Raw genomic sequence first — 22619 nt, forward strand, 5'->3', positions numbered from 1 at the left:
CAAAAGTAACTGAATGCCCTGCTATATTAGCCTACAGTAATCATAATTCTATTGAGAACATATTAATGTAGGCTACATGTATAGTTATAATGTTATTATAAAATATATAGTTGTTTATATAGACACTATAAATACATATATTTGAAAATTATTAATTTTCCGCTTAAAAAAACCGTTACGTGCATAGCTAGATCTACGCGCCCCCTGAACCCCCATAATAAAGATGGCTCTGTGGAGGTGGATGACGTCTCATTTTAGACACACACACACACACACACACACACACACACACACACACACCTCTGAAGGGATAGAAAAGTCCTCGGGACTTGGTACCGCATCACTCGCAAGACGCAACCTGCATTGGTCGTCAACAAGGCGAAGTCCACCATTCTCCAATTCTCGAAGCTCTCTCTCTCGAAAAATGTTTGCGGCACACGTTTAGATGTGTCCGTGGTTGATGGAAAACCAACCGCCCGGAGCCAGAGTCTAGCCCGGGCAGCATCGCGGGGAAACATATTCAACCCAATTGGACTTTTGCACCACGAAAACAAACACTTGCGTGCGTCCCATGATTGCCTCTCTCATCTACTACGCGATATCACAGTTTGACATGTCACTGGAAAGATCCACGTGGTGTCATGAATAATTAAGAGACAGTGTCTTCTCATAGGATATGAAAACTCAGTCTCATTAATAATTATGAGACACCGATGAGTCATCAACGCACTCACAGTGCACTGCCACGTCACACGATGAAGGTTTTAAACCCGGAAGACAAAAAAAGCGGAAAAAAACTCAAATTCAACCATTTTAACCCTGCTATTAAATCTAACTGATGCTAACATTGTCTTCAATGGTGTTCAACACATATACCTCTGATAAAATCTCAGAAAATTTGGTTTGGGGTAAATTTGGTTTGACCCTTTAAGTTCTGCCAGGAAGACTCAATTGCTACGTCACTTCCCTGCAAAGATGCCCCTGTGGGGCCCACGCATTAAGCCCATGATGGCCCACTGTGGGCCATCCCGTTCGGGCACAGAGCAGGTTTTGCACCTTTGGGCCCATGCAGGTTTTGTTTAGGTAGCCCACTTTCATTACGTTTTGGCTCCTTTTTAAAATTTAATGTGAAATTCAAGACCTTCCATTTATCTGCTCAGTAGGAATAAAAAGAAAAAATCCATTATTTGCATCAGACATTGTGTCTACAAGACAACGCATGATCCCTTAAAAACGCTAAGAACAAATCGTACTTTAAAAAGCTGTAACAGCAATTTTCAGAGGTTAATAAAAACAGCATCAAAAGGTGTAAGAAACTTTCAAGAGGCAAATTGTAATAAAGAGAAAAGGTTTATTTTCTGAGCACTCTTTTCACAATCCGCAGCCACCCAGCTTGGAAACAGAAATCCTGTTTGATTCCACAAAACATTAACATTTTATACAGCTTCTTTGGCATCGTAAACCCCTCCTTCTCAGTTACTGTAATTGTTTGGATTGGTTTCTACCTCCAGTCACTTGCTTTAAAGCCACAAACTTCATAATAGGCATACTGCAATTAAAACATATTCAAGAAAGACGTTTTTTTAGCCTTATCAAAGGCCTCAGAGCATGGCCATGGGTTAATTTGTTATGTAAGAAACACATTTTTTTTCACGGATTATCACTTTCGTTTTAACAGTCGATAATATGCAAAATTATGAGAACATTTCGGTCTCGGTGAGTATACTCTAAACACATTCGCTTATGTCTTACTCTTAAGCATAAAACAGTATAATGAAAACAGGGTACGTAAGCTCTCAAACATTTACGTGAAATAAATGCCTGCATAAATTCACATAATGATTCAGTAAGGATTATGCAATAGCACGCATTGTGTATTATCGTGCAATTTATACGCGAAAATTAGTTTTCGCATGAATTTGATACGCAGTTTATTTGCGTGTAAAACACACGCACCCCACACCACTAATTCTACCCAAACGTATAATACACACGCACCCCACACCACTGCTAAACCTACCAGAAGCGGTTTTAGGCACGGGCGAACCGGGCAGCATTTCTTCATGTCACATGGGGGGGGGGGGGGGGGGGGGGGGGCCGGGGGGGGGGGGGGGGGGGGCCGGGGGGGGGGGGGGGGGGCTGTACGAGCAGTTAAAAAAGAATCCGCGAAGGTTTTCTATTTTTTATCATTTCAATTCAATTATTGGTAATGGCGCCCCTGCTTGCTGAGAAGGTGCATGGTTGTATAGCAACAACAGCCATGGGAAAATCTGACCAAATTTTACTATTAATAATAAAAGATAAGCTACTGTGCATTATAAATGTCAGGAATGTATCTTTATTGACTCATTCTTTTTATAAAGATGATTTAAATGCTGAAATATGTGAGGATTATCTTTTTATAAAATTTTATTTGAACGTGTGCATGTTAGTAGATAACATAAAAGACACTTCTTTAAAATTTGGCCATCATCTTTAATGTTATTAACCTAATGGACCAAAGAGCACGCATTTCGACATTTGCAGTAAAAACTTGAAATATAAATTCTCAGAAAATGCCTTTAATACCAATATATTGAAACGTCTGTTTATATACTCTATTAATAAAGGAGTCCAGACATTGGAAAAATGTCAGTCCACATTTTTTGTCCACAGTCCACGTTTTATATTTAATATGAGGGAAATAGACATGCATGCGTGACACAAAAAATCTGTAACTTTTAGGTAGCTAAATATATTTTAATAATTCTGTCAATTAGCCTATACTAAGGTTAGATTTCATTGAAGGTAAATTGCGCGTCCACACTGAGCTGTGCGTAACGCCCACAGGCGTGAAGTGAACGACCCATTATTTTATTTTATTTAGTCATTTAATGCCGGGGTACAATAACGAAAGGTATTTTAGATGTATACAAAACTTTTTTTTTTTTAAATAAAAAAAAAATATAAAGTTTATAAAATTACATAGTTTATAAATTATCACTCGCGTAATGCAGAGGGCATATGTAAAGCTGCAGTCAGTGCCCTTCGCCCACATAGCGGACGGACATCTCTTCTGACTGGATCACCACGGACGACTGAGTTTTCCTGAGGTAAAGTACCTACTTATCACTATCAGATTATTTTAATTACCTTAAAGACTACATTTAATTACATATAAACAGATTGGCTATGTAAATGATGTAAAACTAGCTATAAATAGGTTTTGACATTTCAAAATATGACCAGAGTACGGTAAATAATAAATTATTTTAGGACGCAGTTTGAACAGTTTTTTTTTTCTCAGCTATTATAACAATTAAACATAAATAACATCCGTTTTCTCAAATGAAACAAATTAAATGGTTAAAAGGTTGTCAGACGGCCTTTTCCCCACACAAACAATGACTTTCCGCCTTTTTTCAACATTAGGCCCCAAGACCATACAGTAGGCTACAGTTAAATGCCGTTAAATATGCGTGACGTCATTTGCACCCAAGTTATTTAAACCCCCTCCCTCTCTCTCCTCCCCTATTTCGGGAACTTTTTTGCCCCATGCACACAAGAAGTCATTCAGACATTTGCAACAGTTTATTTTTTTTACACAAAGTTCAATTTTACGCAATTCATCTGTTTTGCAGTTCCTGCCTCTGTTGTTTTCGCCAGCAGATTGCTGTTCACAGGCTTGCAATACTTTTGGCCGCATTTGTGCGCAAAAACGGTGCCAAAAGTGTAAGCGCGGAAAAATGAAAGTCTGAAGAATACAGGTCTTATTTATTTCGCGTTAGCATGAAGCTGCAGCTTCAAAATACATGAATTACACTTACGAAGAACAGTTAAATGCAGCAAATATTTTTTTTCTTATACTTGAAGGGCGATTTACACCTTTACAAATCTTCTCTTGCGCATGCAAATTTATTTTACGCTTGCAATCTTATGTACTCTTTCACAAAATCTTACCCTGCGCATGCGATTCTTTATTTCATTATTTTACCTTCATAGACATCTCAATTCTCTAATTGCACCGTGAGGAGACTTCCTGAGGAGTCATGAGCGAGGATACACAGGTGTATCCTATTCGGAAGAGTTTTATTGACTAAACGTAACACACGTATCAATTCTCCTCCCCCTTCACATCGGTCACAATCATTTTAATTTATACTTTACCTTTGCAGTTTATATAAACCACACATCTCACATATTTCAACAGTGTAGCCTATATTTATTATTATTTAACAACAACATAAGGGCAGATCCTTTTAGCGCTGCTGATGACACTGTGGAGAGACGCTCGAGTGATCAAGTATTCCAATGTATATAAAAAAGCTTTTATTTGATTCCTCCGTCCTCTTTTCCTCGCGTCCTACAGGGGGTGGAGCTGAGACGGAGGGAAGGAAGCGAGGAAAGGAAACGAGGATGCACAAATAAGAAATGAGAAACACCCATAGTTGTTGTCAGCTTATGTATGTGTAACCCCTTATAAATGTGTAACCCCGTTGCAGATTGTCACGCAGTGTGAACACCACAACGACTTCAAGACTCCAGAGCAAGTCGTCTGAACAGCACAGCTATCTTCTGACGTTTAAAGTTGTGTAGTGTGAACTTGGCATTAGTGAAATCAGCTGGCTTTATTCTCACTCACCTGCGGACAATTTCAACTCTCATCAACGAAGATAGCAACTCTATTGGCCTCCAAATTAATGTTGATGGGTTGCCCTTGCATAAGAGCTCTGCTTTGCAGTTGTGGCCAATTTTGGGAAAAGTATCATTTGAAGAGGAACCTTTTGTTATTGGAATTTTTTTTGTGGCAATAGCAAGCCTCTGGATTTGGAGCAGTATTTGTCTGACTTTGTGCAGGAGATAGTGATGGGCAGATCGAGGCTTCGTGAAGCAATGAAACTGTTGAACCAAATGGGCCATATTGTTTCGAGGCTTCGAATCAATCCGACACCCGTCTCCACTGTGGCACCTAGTGGTCACTTGCAGGTGTTGATCTGAAACAACCTTGACGAGCCATTAAAAAATGTTTGTTTTTTTATTATTGTATTTTTCTAATATGTGAAGCTTGTAACCTATAGGCTCCTCACTGTGCATAATGTTATTTTGGTCCTGCAAAATGAATATTAATAAAAGAAATCAAGCCACAATATCTCACATTTTTTAGAGATTTGTATTCAAAAATATGAATTTCTCTGCTGTGGAAAGACTTAGCCTACTTCTTTTTTTACAGATAATTTCTCCAGCCTTTGAAAAAATCCCCTCACAAGGGACATTTGTTGCTACTGGCATGCAAAGATATTTTTTAGCTAGGACATACAAATGAGGAAAGATTACTGCTCTCTCTTTCCAGTATGTTAGTGGATCATGAGTTCTGGCCAAATCTATCTATTAATCTATCTGTCTATATTTATATCTATGCATCTATTAATGTGTCACTGTAGGCTATACTCTGTCTGTCTCTAGCCTATCAGTCAATGTGTTGTGTAAATTTAAATGTAGGCTAAGCCTAAATAGCCTAACTAATCAAATCGCACTATGTCACTATATCACCAAAATCCGCTATCTCAAAATCAAACCCCTCTCACAAAAACCCACGAGGTCAATATGCGTTGATTTCACTTTTATACAGATGTGCGATTGTGTGGTCTGTTGTTCCCGACCGTGTCAATCAAACGCTGATTTGGCAGATCACACCTGATGAAACACTTGAAACATTTCGAGGCTTCGTTTGGCCATAGTCACGTGACATGGGTGTTTTGAATCACGCTTCGGATCAGTGTTTTGAAACATCTGCGCTTCGGGATCTCGCAAAGCTTCGGAATGACTGTTTCGTGTCAGCCATCCCTAGCAGGAGATAGCTAGCCTTGAGCAAGGCTTTGAGGTGGCAGGAAAGAACTTTACTTTAAAGATTGACTGCTTCATTTGTGATGCTCCTGCAAGATAGTTTATTAAAAACGTTAAGGGACACAATGGGTACTTTGGGTGTGAGCGCTGCAATCAAGAAGGAGTCTATGTTAAGAACCACATGACTTTCCCAGAGAAGACGGCTACACTCCGCACAGATGATCAGTTCTCTAGACAGGAGGATGGGGAACACCATAGGGGCAACTCTCCCCTTGCACGGATTAACATAGGCATGGTTACAATGTTCATTCTGGACTACATGCACCTAGTTTGCCTGGGAGTGACTCGAAAATTGATACGCTTTTGGATGAAGGGGGATTTTTCTTGTAGGTTGGGCTCGCATGCAGTGATGGCTATCTCTGTGAGATTGCAGCAGCTAAGGCAGCATATGCCAATTGAGTTTCAGAGAAAGCCAAGATTAGCAGACATTGACCGGTGGAAAGCCACTGAATTCCGCCAGTTCTTACTTTATACGGGCACAATTGTTTTACAATACATCCTTTCCTCTTCTCACTACAGAAATTTCATGAATCTCTCAATTGCCATGTACTTGATGCTTTGTCCTGCCTTGTGTAATTATTACTGTGACTACGCTGATGCTCTCATGAAACATTTCTTAAGCAAATTTGAGCAGTTGTATGGTGCTGATGAATTGTATAATGTGCGCACAGTTTGACTCATTTGGCTGATGATGTTAGGAGGTATGGAGCTTTAGATGGAGTGTCAGCTTTTCCATTCGAAAACTACATGAGGAAATTGAAAAAAGCTTCCCGGAAACCACAGTTTGTTCTTAAACAAATAATTAACCAAACTACACTTGAAAGGACATTTATTACATCAAAAAAAGCAAAGAAGACAGACAGCAAGACACCTTTGCTGAAAATGAGACACTCATGTGGTTCATCAATACCTAACCTGCCTCACTGCACCCAGTTTAAAAAGGCAATCTTTCAACAGTTCTGCGTTGCCACAACTACATACTTTGTCCATATAGTGTATCTACTAGGGCTGAAGCATGTCTACACTGCTCAATGACTAAACAAAACTTAAAACATTCCATAAAAGCAAAAACGGTAACAACTTAAAAGTTAACTTAGTTTTCTCAAACTCTTTTAAACACTTAGTAGTTAACAATTTGGTCTTAAGTGTTGGAATGTGCACCAAATAAAGTAATTTCTACGTTGAAATCATTCTAAATTATTACATTTTCAGATTTTTATGTAGAAACAAAAATTGATCGACATGCTCAGGGTTAAGAGAGTGACAGCAGAATATCTCGCTTGACTTCATCATACAACCGGGGAATTGCCGTTTCTGTTAAAAACTTTTATGCTTATTTAAGACATAACCAACTGTGTTTAGAGGATAATTACCAAAAAAAAAGAGCAGGATGTGCAGTATATTGAAAAGAAATATTAAAAGTGTGATAAGTCGGGAAAGAGAACAGAATTCTACTGGCAGGATGCTGTGCACATGCTCTGAGCGCAACACAGACAAGCATAGCCTTTGTCTTCGGTTGTGCACCTAAATGGCCAAATAAACATAAAAATATATCAAAATGCCAAGTCGAGTATTCACGTAAACACAGTAGATGTAAGTACTGTGTGCATTTTCTCTCTCTCTCTCTCACATGCAGACAGAGGATTTATGCTCATCAAACACAGTTACAGTGAAAGCCCTTCGCATCTAATACGTATTGAAACTTTATTGTTTGCTGAATATTTGTTTGTTTTTAGTTGTCTATCTATGGACCTAATAATTAGCTGTTGTTGAAATTTTATTGAAAAATCCCTTTTTAATTTGTGTATGTTCCTTCCTGTTAGACTGCCTATCTAGGAACCATTGGTGGGTGTAATGTCCAGGTAGCAACTAGGAGAATATTGACAACATTGATTGGCCATTCTTTAGCTACTCAATTGAACTGGAATGGCTCAAACCAAAAGAGACCTTTTCAGAAACTGAGGCTAAGGAGGGTTGTAACAGGTAAGCATGTGGTATTAGAAATGGCATATATTAATTACTTCCCATACACAGTGTTGTTTCATGCCTATTTGCTTTTCAATGATTCAATGAATGATTAGCACACCAAACATATATTTTTTTTCCAGCAAATGTATTTTTATGTTTATTTGAATTATTTTTATATTTGTATAGAGGATTTTTAGTCCCTTTCAGAGTGTTAAATTAGCTTTAAAGCTAATAATTATTAACCTGTATTAACCTGAATTGAATGTTTTATATTTTGTAAATAATAAATACATTGATTTGAAATCCCTTTGACTACTGTATATTTTTAAAAATACAGATATTAGTTATGTGGTGACTGCATTCATTTCAGATGTATAGAATAATTGTTTTTCCCAAAGACTTATAGTTATAGTAGCCAAAAAGTATTTATAGTGAAACAGATTAATTGTGAACAAGATCTATTGTTGTAGATTAATAGTGCCCTGTGTGGGCGCTTTGCCAATGAGCAAATTGGGCCTGCTGGGCAGTGCAGGCTTGTTTGCAGGGTTATTACCTTCTCATCTATCCAATCGTGTCTAATACTTGCGGTATAAAAGACCAGTACTTACACATGTTTGAGTTTGCAGATGCTGACGCTTTCATTCATGCTCTCGTTCAGTCGCCAGCCAACATGTTTCAGGACAGTATATTGTTTACTATTATTGAGTTCCGACGATGGATATGTCCCGCCGTATCTCCTGCTACACGTCAAGGTTCCCGCGTTCAGTGCCGCATCTCCCCGTATGCACAGTGGTCTTCGGGGAGTTTTTGATCAGCCAAGGCCTCTCATGAGAAGTTCTGCTCCTCTAGGCCTAAAACACCCTGGATAACCAATCAGTTTCCATTTTCACGTCATCAAAAGCCTCAACAGCGTCAGCTCAGCCAGGATAATCCGGCAGGAAGAGAACTATGTCATCCTCAACAACTTGTCCAGCAAAAGAACCTCGCCGTCTGCACGGGTGCATTATCCCGCAGATCACCGATCCACCGAAACGAATCAACAACTCCGCAAGTCACGAGAGGCGATCTTCTCTCGCTGGTTCAAGTTCAAGCTCCACTTCCAAGGCTTTCAAGTCAGTTTTTCAAGTTTTGGTAGGCGCTTCCACCAGCCACTGTTAATATGTCCCCTCTATCATGATTAAACTTCATCCAGGTAAGCTGTTAATATGTCCCCTCTATCATGATTAAACTTCATCCAGGTAAGCTGTTAATATGTCCCCTCTATCATGATTAAACTTCATCCAGGTAAGTATTTCTCCGTTGCTTCCTACACCAGCGGCAGAGTTCAAATTGGAGTCCACGGTGACGTGGCGTACGTGTTCATAATTACTAATAATCTGCAGACTGCAATTAGGATAACATGACACGTAAATACTCCAGCGCGAGTACTTGGTTGACCTCTCAGGTGGCTGTATTTCACCCGCTGACACCTATCAAACAAGAAGACGCAGCCCGGGCCGCGCAGCTCCGCTGAGAAGAACGTCGTCTGAGCGAGAGAGTGAAACACTCTGTAGGTTTAAGATCTTTCCAGTTCTTCAGGAAAGCTTCATTTTGAAACCAGATAAACTTCACATGCTTGTCTTTTGAATTTTTAAATACTGAAGGAAGTGAACAGAATGCTAACATAAATATGCAGTACCAGTCAAAGGTTTGGAAACATTACTATTTTGTTTCTGAAATAAGTCTCTTCTGTTCATCAAGCCTGCATTTTTTTTAAATAAAAAATACAGTAAAACAGTAATATTAAGAAATATTATAACAATTTAAAATAATAGTTTTCTATTTTAATATTCAAAATGCTTTTTATTTCTGTGATGTGTATATGTGTATATATATATATATATATATATATATATATATATATTCACCACAAATACAACTATGAATACTTCTGTTTTCTGCATGCACGACTTGACATTTCTATGCACAATACGGGACTTTTATTTTTATATGACTGACGACGTGACGTCACAAGGCTGCGCCGCGCTCCGTCTGTTATGCATAGCTGTTATGAAACGGTTAAAGAAAGGTTTGTGTTTTTAGCATTTTAATCGTTCAGGCAATTGTTGTGGTTTTTAAAACGAATTCAACACTGTTGAAAGTAACATTGCAATACTGCATCTAACATACATGAACGTTATTTTGTGTGAGTAAATCGCATCCACACATGATTATCAGAAAAGGTGCGTCTCATTTCACTCCCAATATCGTGAATCAGTTTATCATAAACAATGATGAGAGAAGCGGAGCTTTTCTAGACTCGAAATCTAATACTTTCCCGACCTATTATGCAAAAAAAAGAGTAGTATGTCCGAATGTCATTCATGCTACCCATATCCATACTGTAGAACGTACTTTTTAAAGGTCGCGAAGTAAATTGTAGAATGCATTGCCTCCGACAGTGTGGGATTTCGGAACCAAATGATTCAGTGATTCAAAGCGCTTGAATCATCGCGCGCTGTCGAGACAAGCTGATCAAATCAGTGTACATGCAACGAGAACAAACTAACATGTGTCATGGTAACTTTTGTGAAACAACTGCTAATGGGTTCATGAAAGTGCAGTCTATTAAATATAATCTACAAATGATTGAATAGTAAATAAACATCATAAAAGCATTTAATGTCTTTAGTATAATTTATGTTCTTGTGTTAATATGGAGATTTAAGTCCATTAACTCTCTCTCTCTGACTGACTCTTACCAGTGCACTGAACTACTGAACTAGAGCTGATAGAGCAAACCCAGAGATTTATTTGATTTATTTTTCTTTGTTAATTATTCTCTTCTTAAACACACAGAAAAACTCCTGGTGAAGCGACTGAGATCCACGAGACACTATTATAAAGATGGCGTTTATTAAAGAGGAGAGTGAAGACATGAAGATTGATGAAACATTCAGAGTGAAACATGAAGAAACTGAGGAACAAACAGGTTGGCTTCATTCTCAAAGCTGAATTCAGTCATTTGATCCTTATTAAAATAACCAGCTCTACAGAAATTAATGATATTTTTGGATTTGCTCTATCAGCTCTGCATTGTCTTGCCAATTTATACATTCAAACAATTTTAATCACGGAGGAAGAGCCGAAAATCGGGACTCCAGCATTATCTGTGCGCACAGCCACAGTTTGAGACAGCACTCGAAAACAGAATTGATTCCTCTTTTGCGTTTACTTGCCGTTGAAGGGACACAAACACAAAATTGTCAAAATACCCATCTAAATTGCCATCTTGACAAGTATTTTCTCAGTTATGTCATAAGAGAACATGAGAAAGAAAGAAATGGATGTTTGTTAGTTTTTTTGGGTCCGTGCAGTCAGTCTTAAAGTGACAGCACACACCTCATATTTTTTTATATATATGTATATAACATCACTGTTAGATAAAATTATATATATATATAGTGGTGTCCGTGTCATTAATATTAATAAAACAACGAAATACATCTTAAACAAAGATGAAACTATATTTATACAGTGAACACATAGTGTTAATTTACATTTAGGTTTAATTAATTTCTGTACCTGAACATTACTGTTAGAGTTTGTAACTTTGTTATTTAGTATTCATCTCTGCTTGTAATTTGTACTTATTTTATTACTGACTGTTCACTTGTTTTAAATAATATCAGTTAAGTATAAGTTATTGTCAAAACATGTGGTAGCCTAAATAAACCATTTCATTACATTTAGTGACTGCATATTATGGTGCAATGACTGGTAGGCTATTGCTTTTATTATTTCTTTGATACAAATTTTAAAATTTCAATTCAATTATTTTCTTGTATCATATTTGTTATTGAAGTTTTTTGTCGCGAAATATTGTAGATGGTGAAAAAACGTTATCTTTAATCATTTTGCATAGCTGTATGTTATGCTACTATCTAAGCTAACTAAAAAAACACTAAGAACCAGAAATGTTTAATTTGACAATCTATAGCTTCGGTTATATACTAGTATATGAAACATAAAGTTAAAAGACATTATTTATAACGTAGTTCAAACGACTTGAAATCTGATATCTGATGAGTAACCAGGCACTAAAGCGATTACCCATAAAACGTGCTTTGAACCAATCGGATTGCTTGGGTCCTAAGCTGGGACTTGTCTCTTTACAGACGACAGTATCAGGCCAACATATGCTCCAATTTGACATGACCCTAACTTGTTTGTGACAGTATTAGGCATCCTGAGTAATTTAGGAGACTATAATATGGTCTGGGATATATATATATATATATATATATATATATATATATATATATATATATATATATATGCTGATATTGCTCATATATGAGCAATATCGGCCGTAAGGAATCACAGCGTGCTTATATACAGCCATATCGCACGGCTACGAGTGTGATATTGCGTTTATACAACAGTTCGACGACACACGTGAGTAAATAAATAAGAAACAAAAACATAGTGTCCTTAAAAACCCTCTTTTGTGCAGAACTACTTCCTTCTGCCAATGATTCAATCTCAAGTTGACAGTTGAGCTGAACCCTCCGTTACTAATTCCAAAATGTCACTTTAAACTAGTAACGAAGGAACGTTGAGTCGCTTCATTGAAGCTTTTTGTATTATGTAGACAGAGTATGGTATTATGAGAGGGAGATCGACTGAACGAGTGTATTGCCTGCATTTGATATAGCATTTATTCTTCAGGTCAATGTCCATAATATTATATCCATAAAATCAGTTTGAATGTCCGCTGAGGAAAGCGATATGTTCGTCTCTGTCATTCCCATGAACAACCAAAACAACTTCCTTGTTCTGACTCACTCATAAAGACTGAAGTCCATATCACAATCCTTTCTCCATAGCAAATATGGCATATTATTTATATAGAATAATAATTATTGAACAATTTTTAAATGAACCACAATAGCCATTATAAAAGATAATAGGAAATAAACACAAGCAAACAATTCAGTCAAACGTACAAACAGCACTCTAGTACAGGATTCAAGTGAAATATAGCCTAAATATAATTATGAAACTTAATTTTCCTCTTAACCAAAATCGATTTGCTCTGAAACAAGTAATAGATTAATAAGACCAAAGATCGCCCATTTGATATACCCCAAATTAATTATATCTCACGTTTAACCACTATCTACATAAGAGCCAGCGGCAAATTCCCGAAGGCCTGGCCGAGATGACGCTGTTCTCAGCGGGAACATGAGCGCTGAACGGCCAACGACGGAGCTGGAACCTGCGAAAGCGTCTCAACAGATCGTAAAATTAAGATTATACATATAGTAAGATTATACATTAGTCACATATTTGAGGTCTACATTCTCGCCTAAAAAAAACCCTCTTAAAACTACATTTCATGACACAACTATAGTAGTATTTTTACACCATATGGTGTATTTGCTCGACCGCCATGACAGGTGCCGCAAGCGGAGTGATACAAACGGTGAAACGGTTAGAGTGCTGTTACTGCGCAAATATCGGTACACCTGGAAAAGGCTCTCAGCCAAACAGTTTCGAGAACCAGAAAGAACTGTTGTAGATGTTTATATATACGCCACCTTTCTTTCTTTTCTTTTTTTTTTGTTTTCCCCAACAGGCCAATCACACCTAGATAGAATGATGCATACAATAAATTAATAAGGAAAATATTATACAAAATAATAAATCCGGAACATAGCAGATTCCAAAAAATCTAGGGCTTTGTGCAGCATAAGCATTGATGTAAATCTGACTCCACAAATTGCTGTCAGCACAACATCTGGGTTCTTAACTGGAAAAAACCTGGATAACAGAACTAGCATGTTTTTTTGTTTGTTCAATAATTAACTTCTGTTTTGGCAGAATTTAATACAAGAAAATTACTAGCCATCCTAGACGGCTGTATTTTCAACCATTACGCTAATCTTCAGTGTCACATGAACCTTCAGAAGTCATTCTAAAATAATTATCTGGTGCTCATCAATGTCTGGAGTCAAAGTGACCATTAAAATAGTCTTTAAACAAGTCAACACAATGTTTTTGTCTACCTTTGGGAATAAATGAACAACAACTCTACAGATTGGTTCAGACCGTGACTGACTCATCTGTTCCCTGGGGCCTCATGTATCAACACTGCGTACGCACAAAAACACAGCGTACGCCAGCTTTCACGTTCACGGCCAGATGTACTAACAGTGAAATTAACGTAAGAATGTGCGTTCCTCCAAGTAAACTTCATGTCTGGCGTACGTATATTTGTCGTGATTTTTGTCTGTTGGCGACTCATAGAGGCCATTGCACACTGAGTCCGAAATTCGCGTCCGAAATTTTCGCACGCTAAAAAATAAATACGACCTCACGTTATGTCAATCACGCTTGCACACCGCCTCCGAAACTTTCGTGCGTCAAAAAAAAAATCGAACCGGGTTCGATTTTCTGCGTTTTTCGCATCCGTTGCAAGCAGTTTGAATGGTGTTTTGACAATTCACAGCCTCCGAATCACGAATACGAAAGAACGCATACGAATATTTCGGACTCAGTGTGCAATGGCCTTTAGAGGCAATAAAGTGAAGTGGCAAACATTACACTACGAATTGTTCTATCGCACCACCAGCTGTCAGATATTGCTTATAATTTGTAATTGATAAATTATTTGACATATTATTGTCACACGAGTTTTATTAATATATCATATTATGCTATTAAGTAAGAACATATATAAACCATGTCCAAATTGATACAACCCGTCTAGCAATGGCAGTGTTGGCTTAACTAGGAATAGAAAATAAACTTCATTAATTCGGTCAGTAAAGATAAAAAAAGAAAGTAATATTTTTATTCAGCAAGGACACATTGAAGTGACAAGTAAAAGTGACAGTAAATGCATTTATAATGTTACAAAAGATTATAAGATTTCGACATCTGTTTGATTGAAGTTTTTATTCATTAAAGAATCCTGAAAATACTATATCATGGTTTCCACGAAAATATGAAGCAGAAGCACAGCTGTTTTCAACACTGATAATAATCATAACTGTTTCTTGATCATCAAATCATCATATTAGAATGATTTCTGAAGGATCATGTGACACTGAAGACTGGAGAAATGATGCTGAAAATTCAGCTTTGATCACAGGAATAAATTACACTTTACTATATATTCACATACAAGACATTTTCAGTGAAATTTAGTTTCTTCCTTGCTTTAGCCATGTTCTTGCAGGCTTCTTTTGCCAAATTGGACTAATTATCATATTTAAATTAATTGAATTGGGGTAGGAGACTGGGTGGGATGTAATTGGGATGTACAAAGAGAATATGCGTGGGATCCTTCGTACGCAGAGATTCATACATCTGCTTTTTTTTGTGCGTATGCACATTTACAGCTTTGTCCGTACGCAATGTTTTAGTATGAATTCAACACAAGTCTTTGTACATGAGGCCCCTGGTCTGTTTGTGTGTTCATGAACACAAATGTGCTCAGTTCTTCTTCAGAGGAGATCCCGGTTCCAACACTATATAAAAATATGAGAGAGAGGAGAAAGTTCCACATGTCAAATTATTTTTTTGACATTCATCATACTATTTTTATTATTATTTATATATATATAATGTGTGTGTGTATGTAAGCAACAACCTTTTTTCTAATACTTAGTTGAACTGTAAAGTAAATTATGCCAGATTCAATTTTAATACTTAATATCCTTTTAATATCATTAATTCTCTCCACCAATGCTGAGATTAATGGAGAGAAAGACTGCAATCAAGGATTTAACCAATTTCAGCTCATCAATGGCGGAGAGTCTTCAGCCTAAAAAAATCTAAATAATGCAAAAATAAAAACTTATGTTTAGAATGCTTGACTTGGAATAATTGAATGAATGATTCAGTGAGTTTTACTACCTGGATAAATTCAATCTGGTGAGAACATAGGAAATGAACCAGTCTGAATATGAACCATTTTGTGTGTAATAAATAGACACAATGTTATTTTTAATACACCATTACTGGCACCATTTCTTTGACAACGTCTAGAATCGAGTAAAATGTGCAGTCACGTGAGATTGCTTGAGAAATTTTGTATGTGAAATCAAACAGGGATTTAATGTGGATCAAATCCACAAAGTACTTCACAAATCAATTGAAAACTATAACCAAGCCATTTGATATTGCTAATGAATTTAATAATTATTTTGTAAATGTAGGAGCCAATCTAGCAAACAATATTAAAAGTAGGTGTGGATGTTGACATAATTAAATCAAATACAAGCTAAATGTTTCTAAAGCCAGTAGAAGAAAATGAACTAATACATACAATAAATAAATTTAAAAATAAAAAATCTACAGATTTTAATGATATAGACATGGCACTAGTTAAGGACGTTATGATATTTGTTGTAAAACCATTAACCTATATTTTCAACTTGTGTAAAATAGCTAAAGTCATCCCTATCTATAAAAATGGTGACAGCCATTCACTCTCAAACTATAGACCAATCTCCCTCCTTCCACAATTTTCAAAAATACTAGAAAAACTAATTGAAATAAGACTAGACAGTTTTATTAGAAAACAAACTATTAAACGATCATCAATATGGCTTCCAAGCAAATCGATCCACAGAAATGGCTGTAATAGAGCTGGTTGAAAAAATTACTCCATTGGAATTTTTATAGACTTGAAGAAAGCATTTAAAGCATTGATCACACAATATTGTTAAAAAAAAAACTTGAAAGATATGGCATCAGGGGCGTTGCACAAAGATGGATTGGTGACTATTTTAGGAATAGATTTCAGTTTGTTCAATTCACCAACGACAGTCACAGCTACAGAGAGTCACCTGTGGGGTTCCACAAGGATCAGTCCTTGGACCAAAGCTATTTTATTATACATCAATGACATTTGTAAGGTGTCTACACAATTAAATTGTGTCTTATTTGCAGATGACACAACTCTTATTTGTTCCAATCAAAATTTGGGACAGATTCTGGACACAGTGGAAGCAGAAATGAAAACAAAAAAAAATGGTTTGATGTTAATAAATTGTCATTAAATGTAAATAAAACTAAAATTATTTTATTTAGTAATAAAAAATAAATACAAATGCCCAGATTAGAATTGAAATGTCTGAATTAGAAATAGTAAGTGAGATTAAATTCTTAGGTGTCATTATTGACCACAAACTCAGTTGGAAATCCCACATAACCTACATAGTCAAAAATTTCAAAAACTCTGGCTATCCTGTCTAAACAACAATAAAACCAATTCTTATTCTGCAAAAACGTGCAATACCAATTATAAATAAAACCGATTATTATCACCCAACAAACGAGCTATTTATAAACTCCAACCTACTAAAATTGAATGACTTAGTGGAATTTAAAATAGCCAAAATAATGTTTAAAATAAATAATACATTTCCAGACTGTGTCCAAAACCGGTTTCAGATTAAATCTACTCCTTATGAGCTCAGAGGAACACTCATGTTCAGTAAACCACAGATTAGAACCAATGTCAAACAGAGATGTCTGTCTGTTCAGGGGATTAAACTGTGGAATAGTCTTGATGATGAACTAAAAACATGTAAATCCATTCGTAGCTTTAAAAAAAGATTACATTATACAAAGGTGAATGAATTTAGCTTCTTTTTCTTTTAGAAATTATTTAAGTATGCAAGATGACTTTGGTGTTGTGTGTTAAATAAATAAAATGTAAAAAGGATCGGTGTAATAAGCATAAGCTTCAGCCGACACCTTTTCGGTCAAGAAACTTTTTTTTACTATTGTTTCCATGTATGTTTGTAAATTATTTTTCTTTTTTGCCTTTTCTTTTGAAGTTGACCGAAATAAACTTAACTAACTAAGAAGTGGAAATATTTTTGATTTTATCTGTTTCAAGTTAAAAAAATGTGGTTTTGTATTTACTGAGTTGTCCAATAGAATTATTTCAATAGAAAGCTGCTTACAACAATATACAAGTAAAAACAAATTGGCTAGTCGCTGTCATTAACAGACTATGGACTGACTGTATTCTGCTGTGGGTAAATTCCTAAGTTGTTCATTTTTAAGTTACACATAAATGTGAAAGGTTATTTCTTATACACGTTTTTATTTAATACTGACACAAAATTGTGTGACTTTTCTATACATTCCTTCTAAGAGTGTAGGTTGTGAAGTACTATTAAACTGAGTATCATTTGCATCAGTGGAAAAAAAAGATAATGTTGCTCAGGGAAAGAATATACAAGGAGAAAAATCCAAAGGACATGTTACTGAGCCCTGTGGCACTCCATACTTGGGTTTGATGAGACGTCTCTTCATTTACAGAGACAAAATGGTAGCAGTCAAATAGATAGGACTTAACCCATGCCAATGCTTGTCCACAAATGGCAGTATACGGTTGAGAATACACTGTTTTTCTAATATTATAGACATAAAGACCTTTTTCGGTAGATTAGTGCAGTGTTTCCCAACCCTGTTCCTGGAGGCACACCAACACTACACATTTTCCAACTCTTCCTAATCGATCACACCTGAATCAACTCATCAGCTCGTTAGTAGAGACTCCAAGACCAGAAATATATAGGTCAGAAAAGGGAGACAATCAAAATGTGCACTGTTGGTGTGCCTCAAGGAGCAGGGTTGGGAAACACTGGCTTAGTGCATACGAGATCTAGCATACATGTTGATTTTGATGTTTGTTGATTTATACCATTAAACCGGGGTTAACTTTGTATTTCTCTTTTTTTTTTTTTACCCTAGACCTGATAACACTGAAAGATGAGAGTGGAGTACTAGATGAAATGGAAAAGAAAGATCAGTTTGAGAAACATCATGATTTCGTAACTGGAAAAAAATCATTTAGTTGCTTACAAACTGAAAATACTTCCCCTCAACAAAGATCTCAAAAGACAGAAACTACAAAATATTTCACTTGCCAACATTGTGGAAAGAGTTTCACTCAACATGGAAGTCTAACTGCCCACACGAGAATTCACACCGGAGAGAAGCCTTTCACCTGCAAACACTGTGGAAAGAGTTTCAATCAACGTCGCAATCTTTTAGTCCACATGAGAGTTCATAATGGAGAGAAGCCTTACACCTGCCAACAGTGTGGAAGGAGTTTCAATCAACTTGGAAACTTTAAAGTCCACATGAGAACTCACAATGGAGAGAAGCCTTACACATGTCAACAGTGTGGAAATAGTTTCACTCAAAAAGGAAGCCTTAAAAAGCACATGAGCATTCACACCGGAGAAAAGTCGTACACCTGCCAAGAGTGTGGAAAAGGTTTCACTCAGAAAGGAAGCTTTAACAGGCACATGAGAGTTCACACCGGAGAGAAGCCTTTCACCTGCCCTCAGTGTGGAAAGAGTTTCAGCCAAAAAGGACACCTCAAAGACCACATAAGAATTCACACTGATGCAAGTTCTTTCACCTGTCAACAGTGTGGAAAAAGTTTTAACAGAAAACACAGCCTCGAAGTCCACACGAGAGTTCACACCGAAGAGGGCTCTTTCACCTGCCAACAGTGTGGAAAAAGTTTTAACAGACGAAAATACTTTAACTCCCACATGAAAATTCACTCTGGAGAAAAGCCGTACTTATGCCAACAGTGTGGAATAAGCTTCAACCAAGTAGGAAACCTTAACAGGCACATGAAAATTCACACTGGAGAGAAGCCGTACACTTGCAAGCTGTGTGGACTAAGTTTCAACAATAAAGGGAGCCTTGAAAGTCACATAATAATTCATACGGGCGAGAAGCCTTACACATGCCCTCAATGTGGAAAATGTTTTGCACATAAACCGACTCTTAAAGTCCACATGAGAATTCACACTGGAGAGAAGCCGTACACATGCAAGGTGTGTGGAAAGAGTTTCACTGATAAAGGAAACCTCAAAGTGCATATGAGAGTTCACACCACAGAGAAGCCTTACACATGCAAACTGTGTGGAAAGAGTTTTACTCAAAAGGGAAACCTTAAAAAACACATTAGAGTTCACACCACAGAGAAGCCTTATACCTGCAAACTGTGTGGAAAGAGTTTTATAGGAGCACTAAACCTGAAACAACATTTGCAAACTCATTCCGGAAAGAAATTGAGTTCTGAATGTGGTGAAACATTTAGAAAAAGGAGTATTTTCAAAAATCATCCGTCTATTCACTCTGGAGGAAGGCCGTTTAAGTGTGATCAGTGTTATACATTTTTTTCTTTGCCTTTACACTTAAAGATACACCTGAAAAGTCATGCAGATGTGAAACCACATTCTTGCTCTTCGTGTGGAAAGAGTTTCAAATGGCTCAGCAATTTAAAATGGCACCAGAAAATACTCCTCTGTTTAAAATCAAGGCTGAATTCACAGCGCAGCTGAATGTGAGCCAAATCTGAACATTCATATTAAAGTGAGAGAATTAACTTGTCGAAGCAACAGAAGCAAACTATTTGTATGACCACTGATAACTTAATGCACATCATGTCTTTCCCTCCAGTTGCATTGCGTAATTAAGTCATGGAGGGCTCATGGTCAGCAGTTTTTGGTGCTCTCAGAGCAAAGGCACATGATGAAATGCATAAAAGTATCTGGGCAGCACCACATGACATCACCGTTTTCTCAGATTCTGTAGTGAAATTTCATAGTTTACACAGAGACGGTAACAATTTCATTTTTGATCTAGTCGTCTTCCGGTAAATCATGGTCATCTGCCATGTTCTCCAAAGGTTGCTGACTCTCAATTATACCTTGTCATTAAATCTTCCAACTGGTCAGTATCTTTATTTGCAGGTCCTCTTAAACCTCTCTTCGGGCATCATCTGAATTGAATAACTATTGTACCGTTGACACACATATTTCACAAAACAGTAAGGTAATACAGCTGATGATTCTTAACTGAAGTTGAATTGGTCTTGTGTGGTCATTTGCATTGAATTAATTACAAATAGATTTCTAGATTTTTATTTAGTTGTTTTCATAATAATAATTTTTCTGGACACTCAAAGCACTTTACATATGTAAGGGGGGAATCTCCTCAACCAACACCAATGTGCAGCACCACCTGGATGATGCGACGGGAGCCGTATTGCACCAGAACGCCCACCACACACCAGCTTATTGGTGGAGAGTAGACAGAGTGATGAAGCCAATCAGTATATATGGGGATGATTAGTGGTTCGACTGGTCGAGACTGTTTTCCAAAGATGGCTCCTGCCTGTATACGCGAAGTGGACTGTCTTTATAAAATATCTTCTTATTAAACTGTCTGTACACTTAGGCTACGTTCACACTGCCGGCTGAAACGACCCAATTCCGATTTTTTTGCCCCTATGCGACCTGTATCTGATCTTTTCATGACAGTCTGAACGACACAGATCCGATCTTCTCAAATGCGACCCAGGCCACTTGGGTATGTGGTCCAAATCCGATATGTATCCGATCTTTTGAAATGAGACTTAAATCTGAACGGCCAGGTCGCATGTATCCGACCCGCACGTCATTGATATGCACTGTTATGGGCCGCCGCAGACGTGTCTCTTCCAGAGAGTTGGCTCTTCCAACAGAGTTGATCGAAGACGCTCACAAATATAATCGAAAGTGGATCTGGTCATTCGGAAGTTACTGATGAATTCTGTATTTGTGAAGCCACTCAAATCAGTATCTCACCACTCCTGGCTGCGACTCCGCACCCACACGTTTCTCTGTACCGAAGTTGCTACCACTGCTCCACAAAACGCCATGGCCAAAAACCTTGCTCTCCTCCTTTTTAATTTTTTTCTTAAAACTAGAAGATTGTAAGTTTGTAAGTGTGCTGGCTCTGTTGGGAAAATAACCTCAATATCGCTAAACGAGCTCCACTGTTGACATCCATGTTTAGCTACTTCCGCAAACAACAAGTGACGTCGTTGACCGTTGAGTACTCTTCTGCGCATGCGGGTCATTTCTGGATCATGTCACGTTCACACAGGAGATCACAAAAGGTCGCATTTAATTGGAAATGTGAACGGCCTTGCAAAAAGATCGAATTTTTTCAAAAAATCGGAATTGAGCATTAAGCCCCTGCAGTGTGAACGAGGCCTTACAAAGTTCTCAATGCTTCAATTTGCAGCTAGGGACCCTCATTATGCTACTGTGTTACTGTTGGGCTATTTTGAGCCTTGTTATTGTTATTTTTCATTACTTTATGCCCTATACACTAGCGTTATAAGCTAAACAGTTTTTGGAGATGCAAATCTTTACATTCAATTATCATGAAAACAAATCTCAGAACGGTTGACTAGGTACTGTAAGACCGTAAAACTTGTTGAAGAGAAAATATCTGACCACATGGTCTATTGAGACAAAGGACCTTGGCAAATTAACATTTGGCTTCCCCCCTCTTCCCCGGAGACAAAGGTCTCACCTCGTCTGCATTTCGTTCTCTCACCCAGTGACAGCTAAAACTCACATAAGAGTATATATATGGTTTAATGTGAATGATTATTGTGTTTAGTATCATTTTAAAGGTCTCAGGGTGGCTGGTACATATGTCTCATTTCCAAATAAGTAAAACAAAAGGAAATAAGGGTTTTAAGAGTTTAGGAATAACTGGCACACACAGGAATGTGGTCTAGGCACTCCCAAAGGTGTAAATTCATGAATGCTAATTTCCACTGTTCTTAGCAAAATGGTTCCTTCTACCCCCAGTGAGTCTGGGGGGGGGGGGGGGGGGGGTGAACACAGTAAATTTCCACACAGTTGGCTCGAATTAGACGGACTTACAGTACCAATGTG

At 37.3% G+C, this 22619-nt stretch overlaps 1 protein-coding gene across 1 annotated transcript; it reads left to right on the plus strand.

The window, feature by feature from the left end:
* Window positions 1-10676: 10676 nt before the first annotated feature.
* LOC130071679 (gastrula zinc finger protein XlCGF26.1-like) lies at window positions 10677-20226 on the plus strand. Its single transcript, XM_056236538.1, has 2 exons — window positions 10677-10822; window positions 18613-20226. The coding sequence occupies exons 1-2, from the start codon at window positions 10738-10740 to the stop codon at window positions 20223-20225; spliced, it is 1698 nt and encodes a 565-aa protein (XP_056092513.1). The 5' UTR covers window positions 10677-10737; the 3' UTR covers window position 20226.
* The last annotated feature ends 2393 nt before the right edge of the window (window positions 20227-22619 follow it).

This window comes from Rhinichthys klamathensis, unplaced genomic scaffold (assembly GCF_029890125.1).
Source record: "Rhinichthys klamathensis goyatoka isolate OS25496 unplaced genomic scaffold, OSU_Roscu_1.1 h1tg000452l_1, whole genome shotgun sequence".
NCBI lineage: Eukaryota > Metazoa > Chordata > Actinopteri > Cypriniformes > Leuciscidae > Rhinichthys > Rhinichthys klamathensis.